General features: G+C 37.4%; 1 protein-coding gene across 1 annotated transcript; it reads left to right on the top strand.

The window, feature by feature from the left end:
- cdh10a (cadherin 10, type 2a (T2-cadherin)) lies at positions 1-27,642 on the top strand. Its single transcript, XM_073848476.1, has 12 exons — positions 1-122; positions 5,708-6,068; positions 12,354-12,648; positions 15,578-15,697; positions 16,375-16,542; positions 17,850-18,037; positions 18,136-18,389; positions 21,806-21,942; positions 23,588-23,709; positions 23,807-23,915; positions 24,099-24,350; positions 25,026-27,642. The coding sequence occupies exons 2-12, from the start codon at positions 5,850-5,852 to the stop codon at positions 25,529-25,531; spliced, it is 2,370 nt and encodes a 789-aa protein (XP_073704577.1). The 5' UTR covers positions 1-122; positions 5,708-5,849; the 3' UTR covers positions 25,532-27,642.

The raw sequence follows: 27,642 nt of genomic DNA, 5'->3' as shown, positions 1-27,642 counted from the left end.
CACACACAACTGTAGTCAGTCTTGGAATCTGAGCGCTGCCAAGAGGCGAGTACAGAAGCCAGCGTCGTACTTCCATGAGGATGACATGCTCTCAGAAGAGCACAGGAGTCTGTTTTGTTAAGGTAAGAGCCTTATGCTTCTTACTCTTCAGATAACGCCAGCTAATCTAAATAGCATGGAAAGAGCGTTGCAATTTTATTACTAGTTTGAAATTGTTGCTGTGGAACTGACAACAGGCAAAACTCAAATCTAAATCAAAATACTTCCGAATGCTTCCTTCTGCATGGAATTACGTTTTTCCATGGTAACAACCTCATAATGGATTGGATTTTTAATGTAATAGATTTAAATGGCTTTTGCCCTCTGTCATAATGCCACAGACTTGCCAGATCATATAATCTTGCATGAAATGCCAGTCATCTGCTCTTTATTTGGACATTTGTAGTCTATCTATCTATCTATCTATCTATCTATCTATCTATCTATCTATCTATCTATCTATCTATCTATCTATCTATCTATCTATCTATCTATCTATCTATCTATCTATCTATCTATCTATAACTGATACATGCATTATTATAAGTAATTTAATTTATGTGTGTGTGTGTGTGTGTATATATATGTATGTATGTATATATATATATATATATAATATTAAAATTATATATTAAATCTAATACATTTACGTATATGTAAACAAAGTGTCTAGTCTAGTTAAACTTTACCACCCACGGGAGTCATGACTGCAGCTGAAGTTTCTAAAATGCTCCCTCTATCTCTATGCGTTTAATCACGCCGTCGCTTTTTACAAGGAGGTGTGCACACGTGCTTAGAGGTCTGCGTGCTTGTTTGATCCTTGACATGAAACATATCACAGCCGACGAAGGGAAATTGCTTTCATGCACCACTGTCTCTGTTTGTGATCCTTAACCCGGGGTTTTAGCTAAAGTGGTGCAGATTCTGTAGTATGTTGGCAAAGCTGTAACACTAAACCTGCGTAAGCAGCGCCCTGTGTTTGAAAGTGTTCATGTAGGATATCCATAAGCGTTTTCCAGCTTTCATGTCAGTTGTTTATACCACTTGTGACTGTGGAAGTTAAATGCAAGGCTGAGACTGTAGACAAATCACTTTCAGTGCTGTTTCACCAATACCAATCGATTCTTGTCTGTGTACCTAAAAACCGCCCTTTCTTATTGACAATGTAAACCATTCTTGCTAGACTTTAGATCTGATTTTCAGCTGTGCTTCTGAACTCAGCCAATATATGCAGACTGTGATTTATACATCTGACGTGAACACATAATGGCATGACTGTTTCACACAAATTAAAGCGCACACTTCCTCTGAGCCAGTGTCACATGTATAATTGCCTTTCAACGCTGAGATAAATCACGAGATAAAGCCCCACATGCTTCCACTCAGGGAAGCTCACTCTCTTTCCGTTTCTGTCTTCTGATATCATCTCCCTCTATTTCTTTCTGCCTCCAAATGCGAGGCAATTTGCCTCATAATGAGGTGAAAGATCCAACCAATGTATTTCTTTTCAGGGAGGTGCTGTAATCATATTTACGCCGTGACCTAAGGAAGTGACCTATAAAAAAGCATTTTAGGAGGTCAAGGACTGTTCATCTCATATCCGTCTGAATTCTAGCCACCAGTTAAACCCATAGCATTTCCAGTATCCGCAGCCCTCCCTTCCTCTTTGCCCTTCTCTGACAACACACATAATTTTTTTAATCAGACAAGACCTCCGTCAGCTCCTGCCGAAGCTCACTTTTGAATTCATTAGATCCTCAGAGCCACACGAAATCAGAGAAAGTGTTCTGTCTAATAACTCAGGGTGTAAATGATTGCCTTGAGTCTGTGAACCTGGCAGAATCAAAGCCGATCCTCCAGGCAGGCAATCAACATGGTGCATATCTGATCTGTACCAAAGTTTCAAAACAAAGAAGACAGGGCATTAATATTGCAAGGGAGAGGCCAGCTGTGAGAGCCGTCCAGCATGAGGGATGGAGTGATGGGGAGATTCATACAGGGAGGAGAGGAGAGAAAAAGGTCTTGGGCTCCCCCAAGTGGTAACTGTTGCATCTGTGGCTTGTTGAGTTGGTGTCAAATGCTAAAGCACTGGATAAGAGTGCCTTAAATGTAAATGCTTCTCACCAGCGCTTAAATATATGCAATTGTGTAGGTGATTCAAGCTGCTGTACATAAGGCAAGGACGGTCACGGGCACTGAAATCTGCATTAGATTTACATACTCACCTGGATAGCAGCAGAATTCAGGCAAAATGGGGAAAAACAAGATATAATATGTCATTAGGGAGCCCAGATTTGGATCCATGATAGCTTAGATACAAGGACTAAGCGTACTTGACTTGGAGCTGCGGGCATTAATGCTAATTCTCTAATTAATAGGTGATATATGGCACATCCCGAGAGTGTATCTAATGCCCATCTCTCTCTTTCCCCGGCCAAATCACTGACCACTTATACCTTAAAATTCATGAGATGTCAAAGGCTGCTTATTATGCGGCGCACATCTAGGATTAATATTCTAATAAGGTTCATGGAAAGAGTTTAAATTATAACTGCAGCATTTAATCATAATAATAATCAAAGTGGATTACATGTTACAAAACAGAAATGGTTTTTATGCCAGCCAGGGGCAAGGCTGGGAATTAACTAGGAAATACACAGCACTTCATTAAACGATATTAAAGCGTCACAAAGATATTTAGACAGCTATATGGCCACTGTTGTCATGCTGAATGATGAATGCGACATCACCTTTGCAGAAATGTTCAACTGGAAAGGTATTTAAGTGAAAATTCCTTTCCTATTGACAGGAAAATTGGTAGATTCGAAATTATTCTGAAGAAAAACAAAGGACGCTGGAATGTGATGAATTTTCAGAGATGTTTGAGGTCAGCAGTGAAGGGTGCTCTGGAATACTTGATTTTGATTGGTCAGCCGTGGCATTCAGAGTCAAAGTCGGTTTGGAAACTAAAAATCCTATTCATTTTCAATACAAGAGAGCTGTGTTTTAAACAACAATAACTTGTAAACCTTTTTGACCTATTTTGAGACCTATTTTGTGCTACAAGGTTGTTAATCGATGGTATATGCTTTTGTTGAAGCCCATCATTTCAACTTATTTTTTTCTGATTGCATATCCATGTTAAAAACGCCTTTCTTTTGTGCTTTTAACCTTTTGTAACTGCATTTGTATACTACTTTATGTATAGCACTTTGGTCAACCATAGTTGTTTTTGAACGCGCTTTATAAATAAATCAGAATGCAAAATGTATTTTTAAATGATGGTGTTTAACCTGAATTCCTGGAAAAACTAGATTACTCATGATTCTATAAAGTGCACTCGTCCATTTCCCAGAAGCACCGCAAATGATGTAAAAGTCAAATTTTATATTCATTGATTTTATTTCCATAGTGTTTGCGAAACTTCATGGGATTGTAGATCTTTTCAAATACATTTCAAAGTTCACAATTATTTTAATTCACCTCATTTGGATTGGTTCATAAAAATTATAATCCATATGGGAAAACAGTTATTGTTTGTAATGAAAATAACCTCAGAGGATTTTAGTATTAATGTTACTACAATATTGTTGCTAGGCTGATTGTAATGGGCTTTTTTTCTTAGAGCAAGTTATGGCATAAAATTATTTCAGCTCAAATCAATATGTACTGTATACATGTTTATTTATTTATTTATTTATTTATTTATTTATTTGGTATGTAGCCATGTAACCTGAAAGCTAAATTAGAGCCTGTTGGCCATGTTTGAACAGTGATGTGTTTGCTTACAGCGGTTCGGAAATGTAATAGTGGCGTTAAATATATCTCGGGACAGGCATTCAAGCATTTAGCAACATTAAAACTCTGTTTGCTACATTTAAGGAGATGCTCGTGAAAAATCCTCTCTAAAAGGTGAAAAGGAGGTGAGTAATGTTTCACTTAGTCCCAGTTAATTGAATGTATCGCACATCGGCTGTCATGCTTAAACACTCAGCCTGAAAGCTCAGGAATAAACACAGCGGCAGACCACTCTGCCAGCAGCAAGCACTATTTGAGGCAGCAAGCAAGAGCTTTTAGGTCGTGTGACCAGCATTTGAATCCAACCCTAGTCATTCAGTGACATATAATCAAGGTCTGCTATTGATCCCGCTACGTACGTTGATTTCTCTCAGCTCTGATGTAGCTATAACACCCGTACTATAGTACTCCCCCTGGAAATCGATTTGGATGTGGAACGTATTAAGAGGACAAGGGAATAAGAAGATGACATTGGAGAATCAATTTGTGAATAAGGGTTGTCACTTCATTCACTTGCAGACTTTGTTTTAATCATTGTTTGTGACTGCAGAAAAAGAAAAAAAAAATAAATAAATCACATGAGATGCGAACGTTATCTCGATCGATAATGATGCTGAGGGTCTCGACCGAATAACAGTTAGAGGTTGTGCTGGAAATAATTGGTCTGTGTCACCATGACAGACTGGGTTGTAAAAGTCCCATCATATTTTTAGTTTCCCATTAGCCTAATTATATAGTTACTTGATAGTCAGGCATGCAGAGAAAATTTTTGATAAAATATAATTAAGCATTTCCTACAGATCATCACGTAACCTACAGAAGGTGCCAAGCTAGTGCATATGGTTCATCATTTCTGTTTTTTTTTTTTTTTTACCCCAAACCAGTGTTTTAACCAGCATAGATACTGCTTATCACACAATACTGATTGCCTACTAACCCTTAATTTGAACCTAAACCCTGAACTTAAAAGAATAGTTCACCCAAAAATGAAAAGTCTGTCATTACTCACTCTAATCTTGTTCCAAACCTAACATGTCTGAGTTAATACAGGCTGACGGGTCCTTAACGTAATTGATTATACCACAGAGTTATATGACTTGGCACAAGCTGATTGGCTAACGTTGTGTACGCAACCAATAAACTTGCAGCTTTACGTTTAAATAGCTGGTAGCATTCACTTAGGCATTTCGCAGTGTGCTTTCAGAGATCCTCTGAAACCCTCCACCTTCCCCAGTTCCACCTGCTAGGGTTATTTTATGCTATTTGTGCAGCAGAAGTATGTCTTAAATACTCACAACGCCGTATTGCCATATGCTTTGGCAGAAGCAAGTTCCTGTACTTGCTTGCAGCAGCAATAATCTACAACTACAGCAATAACCAACAGCAGCAGCAATTCAGAAGCAGCGTAGCAGATCTAGATTCTGCCAAAACCAAATACATTAACACTATCATATCCATTACCATGTTAAACTTTTCAGAGAGTTGTCATGACAGAAATACCATTAAATACTAATTATCTGTATGTAGTTTTTTTTTTTTTATTCATCATCAGAGTCATAGATAACAGAGAATTTTCGCTTCACAGATAACAGTCTGCCCTGACCGTAACCCAGACCTGGAGTACTATGCCATCTTAGTTGTGTTTACCGATGCAGGCATTTCTGTTAATTGCACGGGCACGTTATAAGCAAGGTTTTGTGTGAGGCTACATGTTTGATCTTCTGTGAATAGAATACAGCGTGAGGGCCCTGTGGGATATACTCCGCCAACAACAAAGGGATTACAGTGTAAGAAACGGGTGTTGCATCTTGACAAGGGCTGCAATGACCTCCAACACACTGTAACTTTTTGCTTTGATTATTTTTTATAGGGAATCAAAGGAGGATCAAAGGCGATTCTACAATGTCAGGGTTGCTGATGTTGCCATCTACATCGCTTTCAATTCAGCACTGCCCTCCCTTCTTAGCTTATTCATAAGGAGTCGCTGTCGTCGTGCCGATCGATTGGCAGCAATGATAATGAATCACTTCCTCTGGCTGCTTCCACTGGTCTTTCCGCACCTGAGCTCTCCAGTCATATTGCTAGAGGGGAGTGATGGGAATCTCTTTCACTGGAACCATCTGATGAAAGGAGATAAATTGGTGCTGCACAGATCCAAAAGGGACTGGATGTGGAGGCAGTTCTTCCTGTCAGAGGAATACACAGGAAGTAACTATCAGTACGTCGGCAAGGTGAGTGTCCACGATAAAGCAGGCCGGCCCAGAAACGAGCCTTCTCGTCTGGCAAAACAAGGCCTGGAGGAGATGCAAATGCCTGATTTTTGCATTCCTCTTTCGTTTTCCTGAGCTTTATAGGGTTTGACACTGGATTTGAACACGGCTCTGTGTGGCAGGCACTTTGAAAAACTTGATGCCATCATCAAAGAACATAAAGTAGTACAAATATGAATTACACACTCACTGCGGCATGAATATTCACAGAGGCAGAGAGACAGAAAGTGAACGAGAGTGGGAGAGAGTCGTTTTGAGACAGAATACTTTGTACCAGGGTTTAGTTTTTTACCGCTCTCATTTCCAGGACAAAGTGGCTCCGCAGAGACCTGACAGGAATCAACAATTATGGGCTATTTCACTCACTCTTTTTCATTCCCCCCCATTGACTTCCAACCCATCTGCAGTGGCTGTGTGAAGGAAGGGACTGCAATTCATCAAGCTGCAGTTCAGAGGCATGCTATATTTATGCCACATTAAACATGAAAGAGGAGTCCATACTGACATTCAGCAGCACAGTCCCTGTTATTAAAACACTGACTGCATTGTATACGTACAGAAAACATTTACGACAAAGAGGTGTTTATTTCCATCAATATATAATTCTTGTTTAGCATATAGCACATACTGATAAATAATGGCACCATAAAAGAGTACATATGCAAAACTTGGTCAAAAGGTTACTTGAAACATCTTTTTCTGAACTTTAGGCATGATAGACTTAGTGCCTTTGATAGTGTACTTGGCTATAAGTCAAATTTCAATCACAGGGAGCAAGTCCACCTTATTTTTCAAAGTGAAAGTAGAGTATATTTTATGAATACTGCCCTCCAAAGGCAAAGCACAGTAACTACACATTTGGTCAAAATTGAGTTAAGGCTTAAAATGGACTTTGTGACAATTGTTTTGTCTTGTGGCAAAGTCTCCTGCTTCAGTTTTGTCCTGTTTCAGAGAAACGAGAGTGTCAACATGTTTGACTAGCTGGTGTAAAAACTTTAAAGGCATTTTTCTCAGTTTCAGTGTTGGCGTAGTTACTGCACTTTGCCTTTGGAGGGCAGAATAAGCCAGTATACATAAATAATAAAGTGCAGTGTTTCTGATTTAAACAATGCATTGATGTTGTGTTTATTATTGCGACAATAAATTAAAATATTACAACAATACCATTTTGATTCTGATTCTGATTCTGAATCTTCTGATTCTGATTTTGCAATATCAAGCAGCATAAAGAGCTGTTTTGTACAGCCACAAGTACCTGGAAGTGGCTAACACCGGAAGCAGCACACATTTAAAAATCCACTGAAGTGCTTTGAAACATGCAGCGTTATTCTATGTATTGACGTAATTTCAACTGAAACATAAGACAGGGTTGGACATATCAAGCAGTCCTGCCCCCTTTTTAAAATAGCCAATGTCGTTTGGTTTATATCAAAGCTTGGGCTAGAGCAGTTGGGCTCGGTAAAGCCGCATTGGATAGCGTATGACAGCCACAATCCCATCCATTTCGCTATGAATCATACCATTTTGTGTACAATTCTAATGGGTCCGAGACATTTTGTGGTCTGCATCATCTTGTGCATATGATTCACTCCGTGCCATTATGTCATTGGACTAGAGCAGACTGTGTGTGCACGCTACAGCGGTTCATGTGACACAAAGCGAAACCAAATTTCATTCGCCCCAACGGAATGCATATTTACACTGTCTGAATCATTCCCTTTCCCTATAGGCTATATTCATGCAATATTCATTCACCATATGCCATTCACCATACAGAAAATACTAACTCAGTGAACAAGGACCAGTTTTAGCCGCAGCTTTAGCGTCTATTTATAGTGTAGGGGGCGGGATGCTTCGGATTCTAGAGAGCACTTGATTGGACAGAAGCTAAAGTGCAGGATGATGTCATCAAAATCGCTGAACCATATTGGCAAAAGTCAGAGAGTGTTTTGAATGCGGTGTTGGGCACGTTACTTTAAAAAAAGTAATTAGTTATAGTTACTAGTTACTTCTCACAAATAGTAACTGAGTTAGTACCTGAGTTACATCATTATAAAAGTAACTAATTACCAGGGAAAGTAACTACTGTACTGTGTTACTTAAAAAAAAAAAAAAAAAAAAAAAAAAAAATCAAATATGTCAAATAGCTTGGATGCCCCCAATATTAAAAATGGTAAATGAATAAAACATTGTACACTAATCTGGTAATGTTGCTGTGGGACAATGTGAGAGACACCTTCCAGGGACTAAATTTCACATTATTCACTTCAATCTGCGGACATGAAAAATATCCCACAGCAACACTGTTAAACTCTATGTTTTTTCTTGATGACCACGAAAATAACAAAAAATTGTACTCCTCTACTTTTGTCTATGGTAATAATAACAAGAAAACGGTGTGCTTTTGTAAAATAAATTAAATAAATAGGGTGCGCTCTCTGAAGTCTCCGTCACCTCTCTGCATGGAAACATAAATTGAAACAACATTAGAAATTTAAGTACAGAAAGCTTGAAACATCTACTTTTGAGTCACGTCAAAAACAAATATTCTCTGATAAAGTAATCCGTATGATACCAACGCAAGCTCCAGTTTTTCCCATCTAAACTAATCTCTAATGTAATCAAGCCCACGAGCAGCTCCTCTTTTCAATTTTTTTTTTTAGATCCACATGAGACGCATGGACATGTACGTAAAATCACCTCCATAAACAAACAAACATGAATATTCATCAAGTTTATCTTGGCTACTTTTCATTTCTGGAAGAAGACGCGCTGTGAGGAATAAGCCAGAATTTACTTCAAGAAGATTGCAATGTGAAAAATTATAGCAATGCTGCATTTTGTTGTCAGTAACGGTAACAGCATTCTATTCGGGAAAGAGTAATTTGTTTGATTACTTGTTACTGAAAAAAGTAATGCCCAGTGTTGCCAACTTAGCGACTTTGTCGCTAGATTTAGTGACTTTTCAGACCCCCTTAGCGACTTTTTTCCAAAAAAGCGCCTAGCGACAAATCTAGCGACTTCTTGGACAAACCTTATTTAGTTTTTTATTAAGTTTTTATTAAGCGTGAGGTCGTGCTTTCCCAGCATGCGTGCTCTCTCTCTCTTTCTCTCTCTCTGCGTCTGCTCTGTTCAGTAAGCGGCAGAGGAGCAGCACTTTCAGATAAAAAATGATATTCTGTTGCTTCTAACTCTATTATACATGCAAGTATAGCCGAAATCACAGCACAGCCATTGTCTTAATCGTATGTGTATTTGATTTCATTAGACAATGTCGTTATTATGAGGATTTTAGTGTAGATTATTATCTTCGAGAGCTGGTTATGTAGTCTTAATGAGCTGCGTTTCAGTCACTATTTCATATTTACCCCGTTGTCTGACAAAAGAAACCGTAAAATATATTAATATATCTATGAAATATGTCAATCCATTTTATTGAGAATTTGGCAGGACAACACAACGCACTGACGTCATAAATATGCTAATTAACGTATGACGTCATTTAGCGACATTTGGCGACTTTTCTAGCAGGGTTTAGCTACTTTCCATTGAAAAAAGTTGGCAATATTGGTAATGCCGTTAGTAACGCCATATATTTATAACGCCATTATTCTCATCACTGCTATCTTGTAAATGCGAATTTTGTCACTGGTTTTAAACACATTAGCTGATAGATAAGGCTAGCATATTAATACTAAGAGCCGGAAAAAAAACTTCAATTTTGATTTCACAGGGACTTTAATTCACAAATGGTCACGTTCACTTTTATGTTAAGAATGAGATAGAATGTAAACAAATGGCAAAATGAAGTGATACAGCTCTTGACAGGGAAGTCAGGAGATAAATTTAGCCATCATTTAATGCTGTGTACAAGAATAAAGGGTTCAATATGTGTATTCAGGTATTAATCTTGTGATTTCACTTTAGCTGCTCAGCTGTATTGGATATAATGACAATTCGATTGAATTCTGAGATTCATCGGATTCATGATTCGATTCTAAAACGAGTATGATGAATTCATTATTGATTATTTTGCCGTTTAAATGCAATTAGCTATTTTGTTAAACCGAGTTCTGAATGCAGTCAGCTCACAGACGGGTTTGGCTAAACTCAGAATGCAACACGCAAGATGCCACTCACCTGTGCAATAATAGTGACTTCGGATTCTGTTTCAATGTAAGTCTATGCATCGCAGTTTATTGCTGTCCCTTTTCGTTGCAGAAAAGGCTTCGCGGTCGTGCTGAAATGAACCGTTGCGATGGTATAAGCGAGGCTTCAATCAATTGAATGAATCGCATTGGAAATTAATTTGCGATTCACTGTTTCAAAACTTTTTACGCAAAGACGTCCGCTGGTTATTTCCACAGGCTACAAATGCAACGAAGTGTAACCTACAAAGTGTAATCAGTAAAAAACAGTAAAACATTATTTAAGTTTAATTATCTATATAATATGAATTCACTTTAAATCGAAACAAAAGATTCATAAAGGTTTAGAAGTACTAAATTGAGGGGTTTTGAGTATGCTGAGTGTGTAGCGTGCAGTGTACGCTGTTTAGGGACGGTGTGAGTGAGAACACAGCTTTTTTGTTAGGCCAAATAAATAGCTGCTTTTGTAACGTTCTGCTTTGTGAGGTTTTCCTACGTCTTTCATTTGCCCTCTCTATCAGTCAGTGTGGATAACATAAAGTGTTTGTCATGAGATCCTGCTGAGTGTGTTTGAAGGGTCAGCTGGTGGAATCAGACCACTAGCTCTTTCTAAAAACAGCCTTTAGAGCCCAGGATAAATGCATTAAATGGCCATGACTCTGACCAGATGCTAGACTTGTATCTGCACACATAAACGCATGAAACACCTGCTTATTCAATTTTTTAAAATTCATTGAAGCCTGTTAGAACCCATATAGTCTCATCCCACTGGTTAAAATTTAATTAAGCATCAGACGGTGACAGTTGGACAGCTTTAGGGCAAATAAACTCATTTAAGGGAAAATGAATGACCTAACCAGCAGGATGTATCAGGGTGATTCTTCAATTAGAGGAACTTTTCTGTCCCCTACTAAGATTTTAAAGGAAAAGGATTGTGTCTTTTTTAATGGCTTTTACCTAATATTTAAGAGGGCTGAATTGAAAAAGTTTCTATTTTAAGACTTGTTTTTATATGCAGACTTTAAAACTTTACTTTATAATGAAATTAAATAATAAAAAGCAGGAAAATTCTAGTTCACACTTTTCCCCCATAATTTCACATTTTATTTTACAAGAAAAAAGTATCCCAAGTGGAAAAAAGTGCACTTCCATAATGTACTTTAAAGTGTTTTCATGCACTAATTTTTTTTGTTCATATTCATGGTGTCCCAAAATAGCACTATTTGAGTACACTTAGATGATCTTATGTTTATCTTATGAAGTACTAAAGAATCATTTTTAGTATATGAAGTATGAAAATAGAGCACTTTAAGTACATTATGGAAGTGCACTTTTTTCACCTGGGATTGTATTATTTTACAAACAGTTTGTTTTGCAAATCTAACATTTATTCACTGCTAGTCTCCCCCCCCCCCCCCCCCCCCCAAATCTCATTACTATCACATCATTTCAAGAAGTCAAACATGCTAACAGAGTTTTATTAAGAAAATGGCCAAAAAGGCATTAGTGATTAGGTTTCTAACATTGGTCAATTTTAATGTAATACTATATAGGGGACAGTGATGAGATCCAGTTTTGTGAGTTTATGCTAAGTGTCAGGTTGACAGTGAGAACAAAGATGGCAATGAATACAATTCTGATTAGTATTATCACTACTGAAATGAAAAGTCATGAAAATCAATCATGTTCTAAAAGGCCTAGGAACATTTTGTATTTTTAGAAATGCAAATGGAAATGCAATGAAAATGCAGTGGTGAAAACCGACTAAAAGCTTCATTAGTATTTAATGTAATATGTTCTGAAGACTTGCACTCTTAAGACTGTGGCTTTTATGTGTTTCTATTGTCCCTAGAGAGCTTTCCCTCCAAAAGATGATTCTTCTAAGCTGCTAACCATGATTGAAAACAAGTCTAGCTGAAGTCCACTGGTTAATAAAACATGACAGCATATCATATTAACATTTTGCTGAAGGAAGGGCTTTATGATTCTCTACTAGTGTTTGATTTGAAAATATCCACAAATGAGGTGCCAAATATCAAGTCTGTGCATTGCGACAAAAAACTTGGGTGAATTCATAGTCTGCTTTCTGTCCATGCAGCTTCGCTCAGACAAAGACAGAGGGGATGGAACTGCCAGATACGTTCTCTCTGGGGAAGGAGCAGGCACAATTTTTCGTATCGATGAGAAGTCTGGGGATTTACATGCTACACAGAGACTGGACAGAGAGGAAAAGGCCTCTTACACACTGCAGGCCCAAGCTTTCAACAAGATCACCGGCCTCCCTCTGGAGCCTGCCACTGAATTCATTGTCAAGATACATGACATCAATGACAATGAGCCCAAATTTACCAAGGCTGTCTACTCTGCCAGTGTACCTGAAATGTCAGACGTCGGTGAGTGAATGAAAATTACTTTTTCTCCCAGTGTTGTTATTTGAAGTGCATTTACTGTCATGCTGGAATACTGCAGCAGAGTGTGATATTCCTGTCACTGCAGTGTTTTTAAGGTCAAGGATGCCTCAGTGCTATTGGTTTCTAGACTGTATTTTTTTCTTCTTCTTCATTTGACAAGTCTTTGGAGCATGTAGTGTTATGGAGCCAAACATTTAGACAACAGAGAGCTAGACTTTTCACAACGTTTTGTTTGTTTGTTTTATTTCAGCTTTGATTTAGTTATTTATCCTGTTTTGTTTTGATTTTTTTTTTTTTTTTTTTTTTTATTAGGGCTGTTTTGGGTTTGATTCAAGTCTTTATCATGTCTTTTTAAGTGTTGTTGTTGTTTTTTTTAAGTAATGGCTGTTTTGGCTTTGATTTATGTCTTTAACTTGTTGACCTGTCATGCTCCTCAGGTGAGGATTTAGAAAAAAGTGAGTTAGACTTGTGTTATGAAGGTTTTGGCTTTGATTTAAGTCTTTGATCAAGGCTTTGATTTAAGTCTTTATCACGTTAACATTACTAGGCAAGGATTTAGACAAAATGGAGTTAGAGTTTGACAGAAACTTTTTTTGGCTTTGATTTAAGGCTTAAATGTTTTGACCTATAGTTACTCAACATTGCATGATTTTTATTTTATTTTATTATTTTTATTTATTTATTTATTTGTTTATTTATTTTTTGTGCGTCCCTAAACTAAAAAAATGAATAGAAAATGACAAATAAATGTTGAGTTCCACATAAGTTATGAAAGTTATAAGTTATAAAACACTTTGTTCAGACTGGGGAACTTGATGCTGTCAAGAGGTCAAGAGACCATTAAAAAACTAGAATAAAAATGCAAAGAAAAACACTGGCACTTTTCTATTTATTATTTGGTGTTTTCTGCCACATAAGTAAAAATAAATAAATAAATAAATAAATGAATAGCAAATAAGAGTAATACTGTGGCTCTATTAATAACCAGAAATAACCATATTATCTAAATGTAGTAGTTTTCTAGAAATGTACATTTAATAATATGTGCTGCAGGTAGTCAAATGCAAATATATGTAAACACTAAAACCAGTGCCCGCAAGGCACTAGCTCTCTTGAGTCCTGATGTAGTGCCTGATGGAAGAGATTCTATTTGCTCATCTTATCACATTTTCTATTTACATCTAATTCCCATTCGCACATCATCTATCACCACTGTCTCACACAATCAGTGGCTCTGTGCTAGCAGTGACACTGCACCATACATATTCACAGCGCATGAATATTCAGGAGATTCATGCTGCTTCTCAGTAATATCATAATAACCTCTGGTTATCCCGTTTCCAATCAAGTCAGTCCTCAAGCAGTGAAGCAGTCTGTTTGATATCGTCTCCCCAAAGAAAATCTAATGATGCTTTTCCTTCTCTGATATGGGTTCTCATGTTCAGCTGGAATCTAATATAAGGGACTGTACATCTTATTTATGAAATTATTGCCCTCAATCAAGGGGAAAGTGTCATCATATTATGAAGCACTCATTACCCTCTGACACAAAACCCTAGGACAAAACCAATTCCATCTGTGTTCTCCAATTTAAGGAATGGTGGTAAATCTAGGTTAGAGGCACTGTAGCTTTTGAACCATAATGAATTCTAATAATTCAGTTCTGAAAACAAAACAACGACCCGACTATTTGTTTTCTTTTCATGACTGTACCCCTTGATAATAAATTTATTTAGAGCTTGGTTCTTCACATTTGGGAAATTTAATATTCTATAAATGTATTTCCAAACACAATCCCTCCCTCAAAAAAGTCTTATATAAACGCTAATCGGTTTAATTTTAATATTAAAGTGACTGTATCTTCTCCACTGCTACCCAGAGGAATTTTTATTGCTCAGAGATTGGTCTTTCATAGTTCTGCAGACTCAGTTATGTTCTCAATTATGGTTGATTGAAATATTGACTTGTCTCAGATGCTTATCCTAAAATGTCTGTAAGGAGAAATAAATATTGACATGCAGTTTGTCAGTAAATTTAATGTTTTTAGGTTTCGGAAAAAATTGCTGAGAAGTATTAGAGAATATAGTGAAGTTGCTGATTTTTGATCACAGACTTTGGTATTTTGGCAAATCTGAGGACATTTTATTACATTGTAGATGTTTTTTGGGTCACAGAATAAAATAGAAGGAGACTTAAAGGATTAGCTCACTTCCAGAATATTTTTTTTTCTCATAATTTACTTACTCCCACGTCATCCAAGATGTGCATGTCTTTCTTTCTTCAGTCGAAAAGAAATTAAGGTTTTTGAGGAAACAATCAAGGATTTTTCTCCATATAGTGGACCTCAATGGGATCCAACAGGTTGAAGGTCCAAATTGCAGTTTCAATGCAGCTTCAAAGGGAAAATAATTTTCTCGTCTAGCGAAAAGATTGGTCATTTTCCAAAAAGAAAAAAAAAGAAAAAAAAAAGGCAGAAGTACTGACCCATGGTTTACAAAATGAACGTGGAAAGAAAGTCAAACACCCTTTGCAGTTGGAGGGCCCTACCCTACCTTTTTAAACCGAAGTACACAGGCGAAGAATTAACCGTGCTTAACCTTTCCAACATGATTATTTTTTTTTAGAAAAAAAAGATTGTGTAGAGCCTTTTGAAGCTGCACTGAAACTGGAATTTTGACCTTCAACCCATTGACTCCCATTGAAATCCACTATATGGTCAAAAATCCTGCATTATTTTCCTCAAAAACCTTAATTTCTTTTCGAGTGAAGTAAGAAAGACATGAACATCTTGGATGACTTGGAGGTGAGTAACTTATCAGGAAATGTTTATTCTGGAAATGAACTAATCCTTTAATCAAACATCTCCATTTGCTCTCCTCTCTTAAAACAATTTTTTCTTTCTTTTTTATAGGTACTTTTGTAATAGAAGTCAATGCCACTGATGCAGATGATGCCACATACGGGAACAGCGCCAAACTCGTGTACAGCATCCTGCAAGGGCAGCCCTACTTCTCTGTGGAGCCCGAGACCGGTGAGTCCTCCAAACATTTTGTTGAAAACATATTCTCTGCTGACATACTACTATGATGTATGCCTGAGGCCATTTGACAAAGTGAGCCAGGGATGTGACTTTTTATGTGGAATGTCTGAAGCATAAAGATCACACGCTGCTGCGCCTGGTTAACACATCCAGCTACTACTAGAATATGTTTTACACGAAATGGTGTAAAACTTTGAAATGGAACAAATTACTATGCTAGGCTTGTTTTATTACTTTTGCTGGGAAGAATGGAAGTTAAGTTTGATAAATGTTGCAATATAAAGGTTACAGATGAAAAATATTAAGATGAAGGTATAAACAGGAAAGGAAAATACTGACCCTTTACGAAAGTAGTGCTATAAAACAAATACATATATTACTAGATAAAATATCAAGATGCAGTAGGCTACCTGAAACTGCAAAATAGCTGTCTTGCATTAAATTGTGAAAAATTAGTGGATAAATGAATACATATGCACATGTGCTTTGAATAAAAAGTACGAATATATGATAACAAATGAAAATGATCTTTATGAATAAATAGGTACGATTTAGGACTATTTTTTATTACTAATATATACACAACAGTATATACACATCATGTGTGTATAGAGAGATGTTACATTAACATTGTTATTGATATTACAATATTATGTTTTTCTGTGCAGGAATTGTCAGAATAGCCCTTTCCAACATGGATCGAGAAGTGCGGAATGAGTATCAGGTGGTTATACAAGCCAAAGACATGGCAGGACAGATGGGTGGTCTGTCTGGAACCACTATGGTCAACGTCACCCTTACAGATGTTAATGACAGCCCACCACGTTTTGCTTACAGTAAGATATCACTAAATTACAAATGCTTTTAAAGCATTAGTTCACTCCTGAATTGACATTTGCTGATAATTTACTCACCCCCATGTCATCCAGGATGTTCATGTCTTTCTTTCTTTCTTTAGTTGAAAAGAAATTAAGATTTTGAAGAAAACAAGGATTTCAAAAGGGATCAGCAGGTTGAAGGTCCAAATTGCAGTTTCAATGCAGCTTCGAAGAGCTCTAAATGATTATCCCAGCTGAGAAATAAGGGTCTTATCTAATGAAACTATTGGTCTGTTTTCTAAAAAATAATATACTTTTTGTAACCATTAGCTATGCGTTGTACGTCTATGACTTCACGCATTAAGAAATCATGGTGGAAAGGTCAGGCATGGTTAGTTCTTGTGTACTTCGGTTCAAAAACATATGGTAGGACGAAAAACTCTATCTCATTTTCTCCTCTATCTTTAAATCATCCAACATTGTTCTACCTTTTTTTGTAAAGGCCGTTTGACTTTCTTTGCACGTTCACTTTGTAAACACTGGGTCAGTACTTCCGTCTACGTCACACGTGACCTTTCCATCATGACTACATATTCGTGAAGTCAAGCTAGTGCAAGACAAGCATTTGTGGTTAAAAAGTATATAAGTTTATGTTATTTTTTAGATGACTCATCATTTCGCTAAATAAGACCCTTATTCCTCGACTGGGATTGTGTAGAGCCCAGATGATCAACTCATTGGCTCCCATTGAAGTCCACTATATGGACAAAAATCCTGGAATGTTTTCCTCAGAAACCTTAATTCTTTTTGACTGAAGAAACAAAGACATTTACATCTTGGATGGCATGGGGATAAGTTTAATTCTGGAGTGAACTAATCCTTTAAATTCAAGAGGAATGTTTAAATTATATTTTTGTCATGTTGTACTTCTTAAACTGTGATAGAACTGTGAACCAGAGAAATGTAGAGTAAGACAACTAATTGTAAAAATGACATTGAACTAAAACAAATGTGAGTTCACTAAAAAACTGCTTTAAAATTCTATCGGTTAACATTTTAGTTATGCAAAACGTTTGCATGGCCAAAGTGACACCAGAAAAAAGGGCTTTTGAGAGGAAGAGAAAGTTATTTAGGCCATTTTTTTTTTGTCAAGAATTACACGCACCAATGAAAAGACATCTAGTATTGCGCATTAAGAATGCATTAAGTAATTAAATGGGGTAAATTTTTACTTTAAAAGGCATGAAGGGCTTAGTATTAAAACCAGAGAGGTCATAAAATTGCTGAATATTGTTGAAATGAATATAACCTCTTTCCTTTTCAAGGTTCTTACCACCTAAGCACTTATGAGTCAGCAGAAATCGGATCAACTGTGGGCCGAATCAAAGCCAATGATGGTGACGAGGGAGAAAATGCAGAAATGAAATACAGAATTGTAGATGGAGATGGCAAAGACTATCTCGATATAATAACAGATGAGATATCCCAAGAGGGCGTTATCGTTGTCAAAAAGGTAAAATCCTGTGTCAATATATATATATCATATATATATATATATATATGATTTATAACTATTATATTAAACAAACAATCTTCTTGATTTCCATCCAGAAAATGGACTATGAAAGCAAGCGTGTTTACACGGTGAAAGTGGAGGTGACTAACACACACCAGGACCCCAACTTCACTGATCTGGGCCCATTCTTAGACACAGCCATCGTCAAGGTCACGGCCAAAGATGTGGATGAGCCTCCTGTTTTCAGCAGGCCTCAGTACGTCTTTGAGGTCAATGAGGACACACCGAAAGGAATAGCAATTGGAACTATTTCAGCCTGGGACCCTGATGCCACACATTACCCAATCCAGTGAGCATTTGAAATATTTAATTATTCAGCAGTTACTGCAGGGAATTCACTAAAATGATTTGCACCCACGATAGCATACGGTTGTTTATTTCCACATGCTGTCTGCACTGCACCCAAATCTCTAAATAAATTATGCAAATCAGATAACAGCTCAAACATGCCTCCAAAAAAATCTGTTGAATGCAATTTGCATGCTACAATTCCCAATCTTGCAGGCTAGTCTGTGAGAAATGCAGCACACTACTGCAATCTGACATACTTCACTGAGAAAGAGTTGTTCTAGTGCCTGAAACAACTCTTTAAAATGACAAAAATGCACTCGACTGCAAAAAAATATATATCCAAACTGTGTTTGGATACATGCTCAGTTTACGCTCTTCTACTTTATTGGATTATCATTTGATGAATTGCTGCTGCTGTGATGCCTAGAAATTGTACCCAAACACAGATAATGCTGACGTTTGGTGTATAAGTATCAGTCTATTAATGGCTCATTTACATTAAAAAGATTTATATGCAGTGAAAAAAGGACAATTTGAATATGCACAACATAGCACTACATAGACAGATGGTGCATGGTAAAAGTGGATTATGAGTGGATAGTAGGGGTGTGCAAAGCAGCCAGTATTTGTATCTGTATTTGTATTTGTTGAGGGGGGGAAGTATTTGTATTTGTATTCGAGTAAAATTCAAAATAGGTGTAAAAATCCTGTTTTTTTGTGCGTTACACTTCTAATTTAAGTTATAGTGTAAGTATTCTTTAATTATATCCATTATAATAATTATGGATATGCAATATTGATTGATGTTTTTGAACATGTAACAAGGAACGTCATTGAAAAGAAAATAACATAACAGCCATTACCTCATCCATGGTTAAACCAACAACTAATAAAATACCATTGTGAACATTATGAACCCCACCACCGCTGAACAGATGGAATAAGTAAGGAATAATTGACGACGGGCCGTAGAATTCTTAGAAAATAATGCACACCCGAGGTGGTGATGCGGTCACGACGCGAAGCGTGCATTATTTTCGTAGAATTCTACGGCCCGAAGTCAATTATTCCACTTATACTACAGTTACCACACCTCAAGACATCGATCAGATGATATATTTTAAGACATTCGTCCGATTTTTATCCTTAAAACGCTATTGTGAGTAGGATTAATTTCTTACGCAGCTCATCCAACAGCTTCGTTGCTAGTTCCAAAACGTCATTTTAGACCTAGTAACGACGCTTGAGCCGTTGATAGCAAACTAATGCAGTTAATAATGAAGTTTAGACAGAGCGACAAACAAGCAGACGGACGGCAAGAGAGGGGGAGAGAGTTTAAGATCGTAAATTACCTCTGTGAAGTCTGTGTCTCTCAAAGGTGACTGGCAGCATCGTCTCTACTGACAGTTAAACTTTAAGTTCATTTTCTTCAAGACCACGCCGTTGTTACCTCGCGTGAGAACTGTCATGTCGTTTTTAAGATGTTTATCGTCAGAGATGCGCTAACAACATTAGCGCGAATGCTAACGTGAGTGCTAACTGTATGTGTGTGCGTCTGTGAGTGAGAGACAGCGAGAGAAATAGAGTATGTGCTTTCCGTACATAATAAAACGTAATATTGTGGGAAAAAAACATGGACATAATCTGTCGTTTTTATCCTGTTGTTTACCGTAAGTATTAGTTTTGCCAGTGTCACTGTAGCTTTTGGTTATTTTGCTGTTTTGGGCTGTAAGGACCTTTGAAATAACTGAAATCGTGTGGCGAAGTGATATAGACATGTACTGCGGTCAAAAGCTGCCTGGAACTACGTTCGCCATGCGTTTCCCTGAAAATAATGCACACCTCTAGAACGTTCGTCAGCCAATCAGATTCAAGCATTCAACGGCCCTGTAGTATAAAAACAAATAATACTTCAAAGAACTGTTCTTCTTCTGAATGAACTTCTTTCCCGTGGCGTCTGCCGTTGCTAAGCAACCATGACCTGATCTCTCAATGAAGACTGGGAAGTTTCAGCAAAGCATAAATGGATTTCCAGCATTAAAAATCGCTTGCAGTAGCTCTGCTATTAAATTTATTTAAAAATGGTTATTCCTGTACAGATATGATAAGCTGTTCCTCCAACTTGGCTGTTTTTTCAATGTTATTAAGGGAAAGGGTGAAGCTGATTGGTTGGTTCTTGTCACATGACCTGCGTGCGCTTGTGGCATTCTGAAAAGTTGAGATGTATTTATCTCGATGTGGCGCGGACGCGCCTGGAAAAAACGAGTGCATCTACATTTGAAATAACGAACTTGTGCGCGCATATGAACGGCCCCTAATGGAGTACTCTCCCGATCAATCTCTGCTTCCCAAAAGCTATAAACTGCCTCTGGAACCCAGTTAAGGTACAAAAATCTATTCAACAAAAATAGTGATGCAGTGAAGTCTTTTTTCGCTCAGCTGAGCCATCTCTGTTGCTGTGTGTAGCAGCCTGTGTCTGTCACCTCTTTTACCCCCCACCCCCCGACTCCTGAATGTCTATATTTTGATATAAAGTTTTTCTTGTTCCCGAATACAAGTATTTGTTCGAAATAAGCATTCGTAAAAAACACACTATTTGTGCCTTTCCAAATACCGTTTTCGGGTTCGGCTCCACCCCTAGTGGATAGCAAAGAAAACTAAAACAAAATAGTGTTTTTGTACAGTACGGTTAAGTGTCGGAGTAATGCCCACTATTGGCTCTGAGACCTTCTGAGAAAAATCAAGTGATGCTGAATGGGTACAAAATAATGCAGATTTACCATGTAAAATAAAGCTTATGTTGGCGCCAATAGCCTTGTGGGCAGTGTGCCAGCATATTGCGCTATGAGCGTCCCGAGTTCGAATCCCGGCTTGAGGACCTTTATGGTGCCGCCCCTTTCTCTCTCCCACTTCACTTCCTGTCTCCTCTACACTGTCCTATCAAAATTCAAGACAAAAACACCAAATATAAAAGAAAGTTTACAATAAGAAATCAATTTAATGTGAGAAAGTCACAATTTAAAGTCACCATGTTAAAAATAAAAGCTCAGAAATTAGGCAGAACTTGTGGAATATAAAGTCACAATTCATTTAAAGTAGATTAATTACAGGTTTTATTATATTTTTAAGTTATAGCTAGGTAATATAAAGTTATAATTATGACAAATTACTATAAGGGGCAATTACCTTTTTATATATATATATATATATATATATTTTTTTTTTTTTTTTTTTTTCTCCTGGAAGTGAAAATTAGCTTCCTTAATGAACAGTTCTATAAAACAAAACATTGGCCTTTGTCTAATCTGATCTAGTTCCAAATAACTGCTATGCAATGCCAGCCCTTCTTCAAACTTCAGGGAATGCCAGTGACTGTTTCAGTTATTTTTATTTCTTTCTTAAACCTGTCCATAGATATGCAATAGATCAACACACAGACCCGGAGAGACTCTACCACATCGACCCCAAGAATGGATCCATCACAATTCTTAAGTCTCTTGACAGGGAAGTGTCAAAGTGGCACAACATCTCAGTCCTGGCCAGTGAAATAAGTAAGTAAATGCATGCATAAAGAAATAGCCTGGTGACACATCATATACTGTGCATCTGGAAAGTATTCACAGTGCTTAACTTTTTTTCACATTTTGTTGTTACAGCCTTATACCAAAATAGATTAAATTCATTATTTTCCAACCAATGCTACAAACAATGCCCCATAACGACAATGTGAAAGAAGTTTGTTTGAAATCTTTGCAAATTTATTTTAAAAAATTACATGTACATAAGTATTCACAGTCTTTGCTCAATACTTAGTTAAAGCACCTTTGGCACCAATTACAGCCTCAAGTCTTTGTCAGTATGATGCTGCAAGCTTTGCTCATCATCATTTGGTAATTATCTGTCATTCTTCTCATCTCTTCACCTTTCAAACTCTGTGAGGTTGGATGAGGCAGACGCACATTTTCAGTTTTCTCCAGGAATATTTGATTAGGTTCAAGCCCAGGCTATGGTTAGGCTACTCAAAGACATTCACAGAGTTGCCTATAAGCCACTCTTTCTGTGTGCTTAGGGTCATTGTCCTGTTGAAAGGTAAACCTTCCACCCAGTCTGAGGTTCTGAATGCTAAATGCTGAATTCTACATTGAGCTTTTCTTCTACTCTGACGAGTCCCTCAGTGTCTGCCACTGAAAAACAGCCCCACAGCATTACTGTGAAGATGTTACTCTTAAGGTGATAAGCAGTGCCTGGTTTCCTTCAAACATGACGCTTGGAATTGAGGATCCTCAGACCAGAGAATCTTGTTTCTCACAGTCTGAGGGTCCATTGGTGCTTTTTTGCAAATTCCAAATGTGTTTTCATAGGCCTTCACTGAGCAGAGGATTGAGTTTGGCCACACCACCGCCATAAAGACCAGATCGGTGGAGTGTTGCAGTGATGTTTGTTCTTCTGTAGGTTTCTCCTATCTCCAGATATGATGATGGAGCTCAGCTAGAGTGACCATCAGGTTCTTGGTCACCACTCTAACCAAAGCCTTTCTACATAAATGGTTTAGTTTGGCCAGGAGGCCAGTTCTACGAAGAGTTCTGCTTGTTTCAAACTTCTTCCATTAAGGTTAATGGAGACTACATGCTTCTGTGAACCTTCAATGCAGCAGATTTTTTTTTTTTACTTTTCCCCAGATGTGTGGCTTGATGCAATTTCTAAGCTCTACAGGCATTTTTTTTTTTTTTTACCTCAGAGCTTTTGCTCTGATATGCATTTTCAGCTGTTAGACCTTTTATTAAGATGTGTGTGCCTTTCCATATCATAACCATTCAAATGAATTTGCCCGAAGTGTAGTAACATCTACAAGCAATATGGATGCTCCTGAGCTAAATTTCAAGTGTCCCAGATAAGGGTATGAATACTTATGCAATGGAATCAATATTTTTCTTATAAATTTGATGTTAAAAACATGTTTTTAAGGTAGAGTGTAGATTGATGTGAGGGAAAAAAAGTAGTTTAGGCAGCAACAAAATATGAAAGAAATCAAAGGGGTATGAATACTTTCGCAAAGCACTGTGTATACACACACACACTGACACACACACACACACACACACACACACACACACACACACACACACACACACACACGCACACATACATATATACTGCCTGCTTTACATTGTGATAATCTTTACATTATTCCTCTAGATAACCCTCATCAAAGAAGCCGTGTTCCTGTTTTGATAAAGGTTTTGGATGTGAATGACAATGCACCAGAATTTGCCATGATTTATGAGACATTTGTGTGTGAGAATGTCAAAGCTGGGCAGGTATTTATACTCTATATTTGCTTTTGACAATTTTTGTCTAAAAACATGAATGATTTTTATATAAAATCATATATTAAAATCCCGTCTGCCATTCCAGCTCATACAGACTATCAGTGCCATCGACACAGACGATCCTCTTGTGGGTCACAAATTTGTATTCAGCTTGAGTTCAATGAATCCAAACTTCACCATCTTTGATAATGAAGGTGAATAAATCTTTCCTTTGACGTTTCAATCTTCAATCTCATGGAAAATGCATGTGTTTAATCTTCTTTTCTGTTTTGGCACCAACAAAAACAGCTTTATTTTGCTGTTGTTTGACTCAGCATGAGATAATATCTTCAGCTCTGACTGTTTGAATGTTCTCTTAACCCCCACCTCTCCCAAAGATAACACAGCCAGAATCCTGACCAGAAGAAGTGGATTTAACAGGCGTGAAATGAGTGTCTACTATCTGCCAGTAGTTATCTCCGACAGCGACTACCCCATCCAGAGCAGCACCAGCACGTTGACCATTCGTGTGTGCAGTTGTGACGCCACCGGCAACATGCGTTCCTGCAGCGTCGACGCGTTGCTGCTCTCTGCTGGCCTCAGCACTGGGGCGCTAGTGGCAATACTACTCTGCATCCTCATCCTGCTTAGTGAGTTTATGCCCATAGGTTTTTATAATTCACTTCATAACTCAAGGCAGGCTTATTATAGTTTGGATTTTTTTTTTTTTTTTTTTTTTGCAATTTGCCTTTTTTAATTTAGTTTAGTTTTCATCACATTTAGTGTTAGTTTCTCCTCCACTTTCTAGTTTTATAGTTTCAGTTTTTGTTTTATTTAAATTTTTCAGTAGTTTAGTTTTAGCATTTTAGAGCTTACAAAGTTAAAATACATGTCATTTAAACATATTTAATAGTGTTAATTTTCTCAGCACAGTCTAGTGTTATTGCAGTTTAATGGTATTTCTCTGTATTTAGGAGAGCTGCAAATGTTTGAAAATGTATAATATAACATATCAAAACTAACACTAATACTGTTGTCTTGTATTGAATAAGTAATTTCTTTCTTTTTTTTTTAATCACTCAAAATTCAGAAAAAAAATTTTTTAATGTTGTGAATCACAAAGTGTACATATGGGTACATTTTTTTCAGTTTTGCAGAAATTTATCTAGAAGCACATATTTCCAATGAGCCTATGCTGGTTTAAGTGGACTAAATGATTGGAGAAGTCCTGCATACTTCACCAGAGCACTCTGTAGTTTCACCGGAAGATCCATTTTGTTCTCAAACAAACACTGACCAAGGTTTATCTCTTCCCTCTTTCTCAGTGATTGTGGTCCTGTTCTCGGCTCTAAAGAAACAGAGGAGGAAGGAACCGCTGATCATCTCTAAAGAGGATGTCAGGGATAACGTAGTCAGCTACAACGATGAAGGTGGCGGCGAGGAGGACACGCAGGCCTTTGACATCGGCACACTGCGCCACCCGGAGGTGATAGAAAGCAACAAGCTGCGGCGCGACATTATCCCCGAGATGCTGTTTCCCTACCACAGACCTTCTCCCATGAAGGAGTGTGCAGATGTCAGAGACTTCATTATTAGCAGACTGCAAGAAAACGACACAGACCCTTTCGCGCCTCCCTATGACTCTCTCGCTACTTATGCTTATGAGGGCAATGGATCAATCGCTGAGTCACTGAGCTCTCTGGAGTCCTCTGTGACTGAGGGAGACCATGAATATGATTACCTCTCTAACTGGGGCCCGCAGTTTAAAAAGCTCGCTGACATGTACATCGGGAAGGATACGGGAGTTGCCAACTACCCTGCCGCTCAATGACATTCATATTCTCTGTATGTACGCGCGGATCTCACTCTACGCTCTGAGGCATAACTTGAAAGAACGAGAAAAGGATACTTCACAAGTCCTCTTTCTTTTGTTTTCTACCAACGCAAGCTGAATTTCACTTTTATGATGGAATTTTTCGTGGACGGTGTTGTGGTAAGGTGATTTTGTGTTGATAGGAGAAGTGATGGTGATTTTGTTTTTTGTTCTTTAGAAAAAAAAAAAACTTGACTGAGGAGTAAAACAAATGGATGATTTTGTGACTTTAAATACATGGACAGTGACAAGACTGCCTTCGTCTTATAACAGATTGTAAAGGACTCTTCCCTGTTCCCTGTATACTACATTACAAATCATGTTGTGCTTCATTCTTGGTTTCATGGCGTCATGAAAAAAAAAAGGAAAATTAACTAGGTTTCTTAAAATTTAAACCCCCTAAGAATAGTTCAGCATTTCTCCATATTAGTTTTTTCTTTGTTGAAACACAAAAGGAAAAATTCTGAGTCTCTTTTTTATTCAGTTAAAGTGAATGGGAAATGAAGACTTCAAGCTTCAAAAAACATACAAAAACATTATTAAAATATCATAAACGTGCCCCAAATTTCATGTTGTTCAAAGTCATTTGATAGTTTTGTGTGAGCACAAATTTAAGTCAGTCTTAAAGAATTTGAATCAATCAGCAATCTTTTCAGTGAATTGGTTGATTCACTTCACAAAATTGGTTTGAATGATTCATTCACAGATTAGAATTCCCAGATTTGCAGTTCCCAAAATCTACTCACTGGCCCAATGAAGGAAAAATTTTGGGGTGTATCTCACACAAAGCTATTGTTTGACTTTGTGCCCGAATAGAGGGTTTGTACTCATGCCACAATTTGGTCATTTACCCGGATGTGCCGCCATATTGAAGATATTCGGATGTAAACAACAGCATTGATTGTACAGTTAATGTACTACTGAATACATTGTTTAGCAGACTGCAAGAGCTGTCTAAACCACGAAAAAAAAAAAAAAACCGTGGAAGCTGCTAAATCATATAGAGAGGACTTAGTAAGCAGGAAAGGGCACAATATTTTGACAAACTAAAGTTAATAAGTGGTACATATAGTAGTATTAATTAAATTTTAAGACTAATATTTTGCCTACCTAATAAGAAATTATAAGAACAAACATAAATGTTGTCAAGATTCTTGCCCTGGAAATCCTGGTTCAGTTAGGCTAACCACAAACGTCTTTTGTTCCTCAGACAGTTTTTTGCACTGATCTCCTTGATTTGTTATAACTTTTGGCAGTCTGTTGTACTCAAAATGTTTCTCCTGACTGAGTACAGCCTAGAATCAGCAAAATTTTGTTCAGTTCAATGGCATTGTTTACATTGAGTGCCACCAATATGGCCAATTAATGAAGCATTGTGAAAACACTTTATAGGGAATCTATATTTGGAAAGACATGTTCTACGGAGTCACTAAAAGGACATGGTTAGCCGCTTGCCCGCAATTTATGTAGCCTACAGTATAATTACCCAACTATTGAAAATATTTTGAAAATATATTTTTTCCTCTCATCTCGTATTTCTTCCCTTTAGGGGTTCCGTTGTAGACGTCATTTCCTTTCCGAACACGGTATTGGGATTTGGGCACATCCCACACACAAGTTAGTATGGATTGTTTTATAGTGCATTTTTTAATCTTGAAAGCTTTGGTTCTCATTCATGGTGACTGTATGGAATAGAGCAAGGAGTAAAGAATCAGAATGTTCATTTTTGTCTGAACTGTCTCTTTAACAGGACTTTACATAGAGGGATTTTCAGTTATATTTTCTACATTTAAATGTAAGTGGAGAAATGTTTCATCACAGACTCGGCCTCTCTACACATCTTGTGAAGTGCTCCCTTGTTGAAACATAATTGCAGCATTATCATTACAGCACTGAAAGCTTACAGAGGAACAGGGGAGTAATTCTACATCTGTATGAGATGTAGTTCAATTCAACTTCATTTGCTTGTGTGAAGTTTGCTTAATTTGCGAAGCTGCAGATTACACTGAAATCAAACAGAAGTGTCACGTGTAATGCTGCAGACACTGAGCTTGTGTGAATGAATGTTG

The sequence above is a fragment of the Garra rufa genome, chromosome 10 (genome assembly GCF_049309525.1).
Source record: "Garra rufa chromosome 10, GarRuf1.0, whole genome shotgun sequence".
Taxonomy (NCBI): Eukaryota; Metazoa; Chordata; class Actinopteri; order Cypriniformes; family Cyprinidae; genus Garra; species Garra rufa.
Note: the sequence above shows the minus strand (reverse complement) of the source record. Positions and strands in the feature narration are given on the sequence as shown.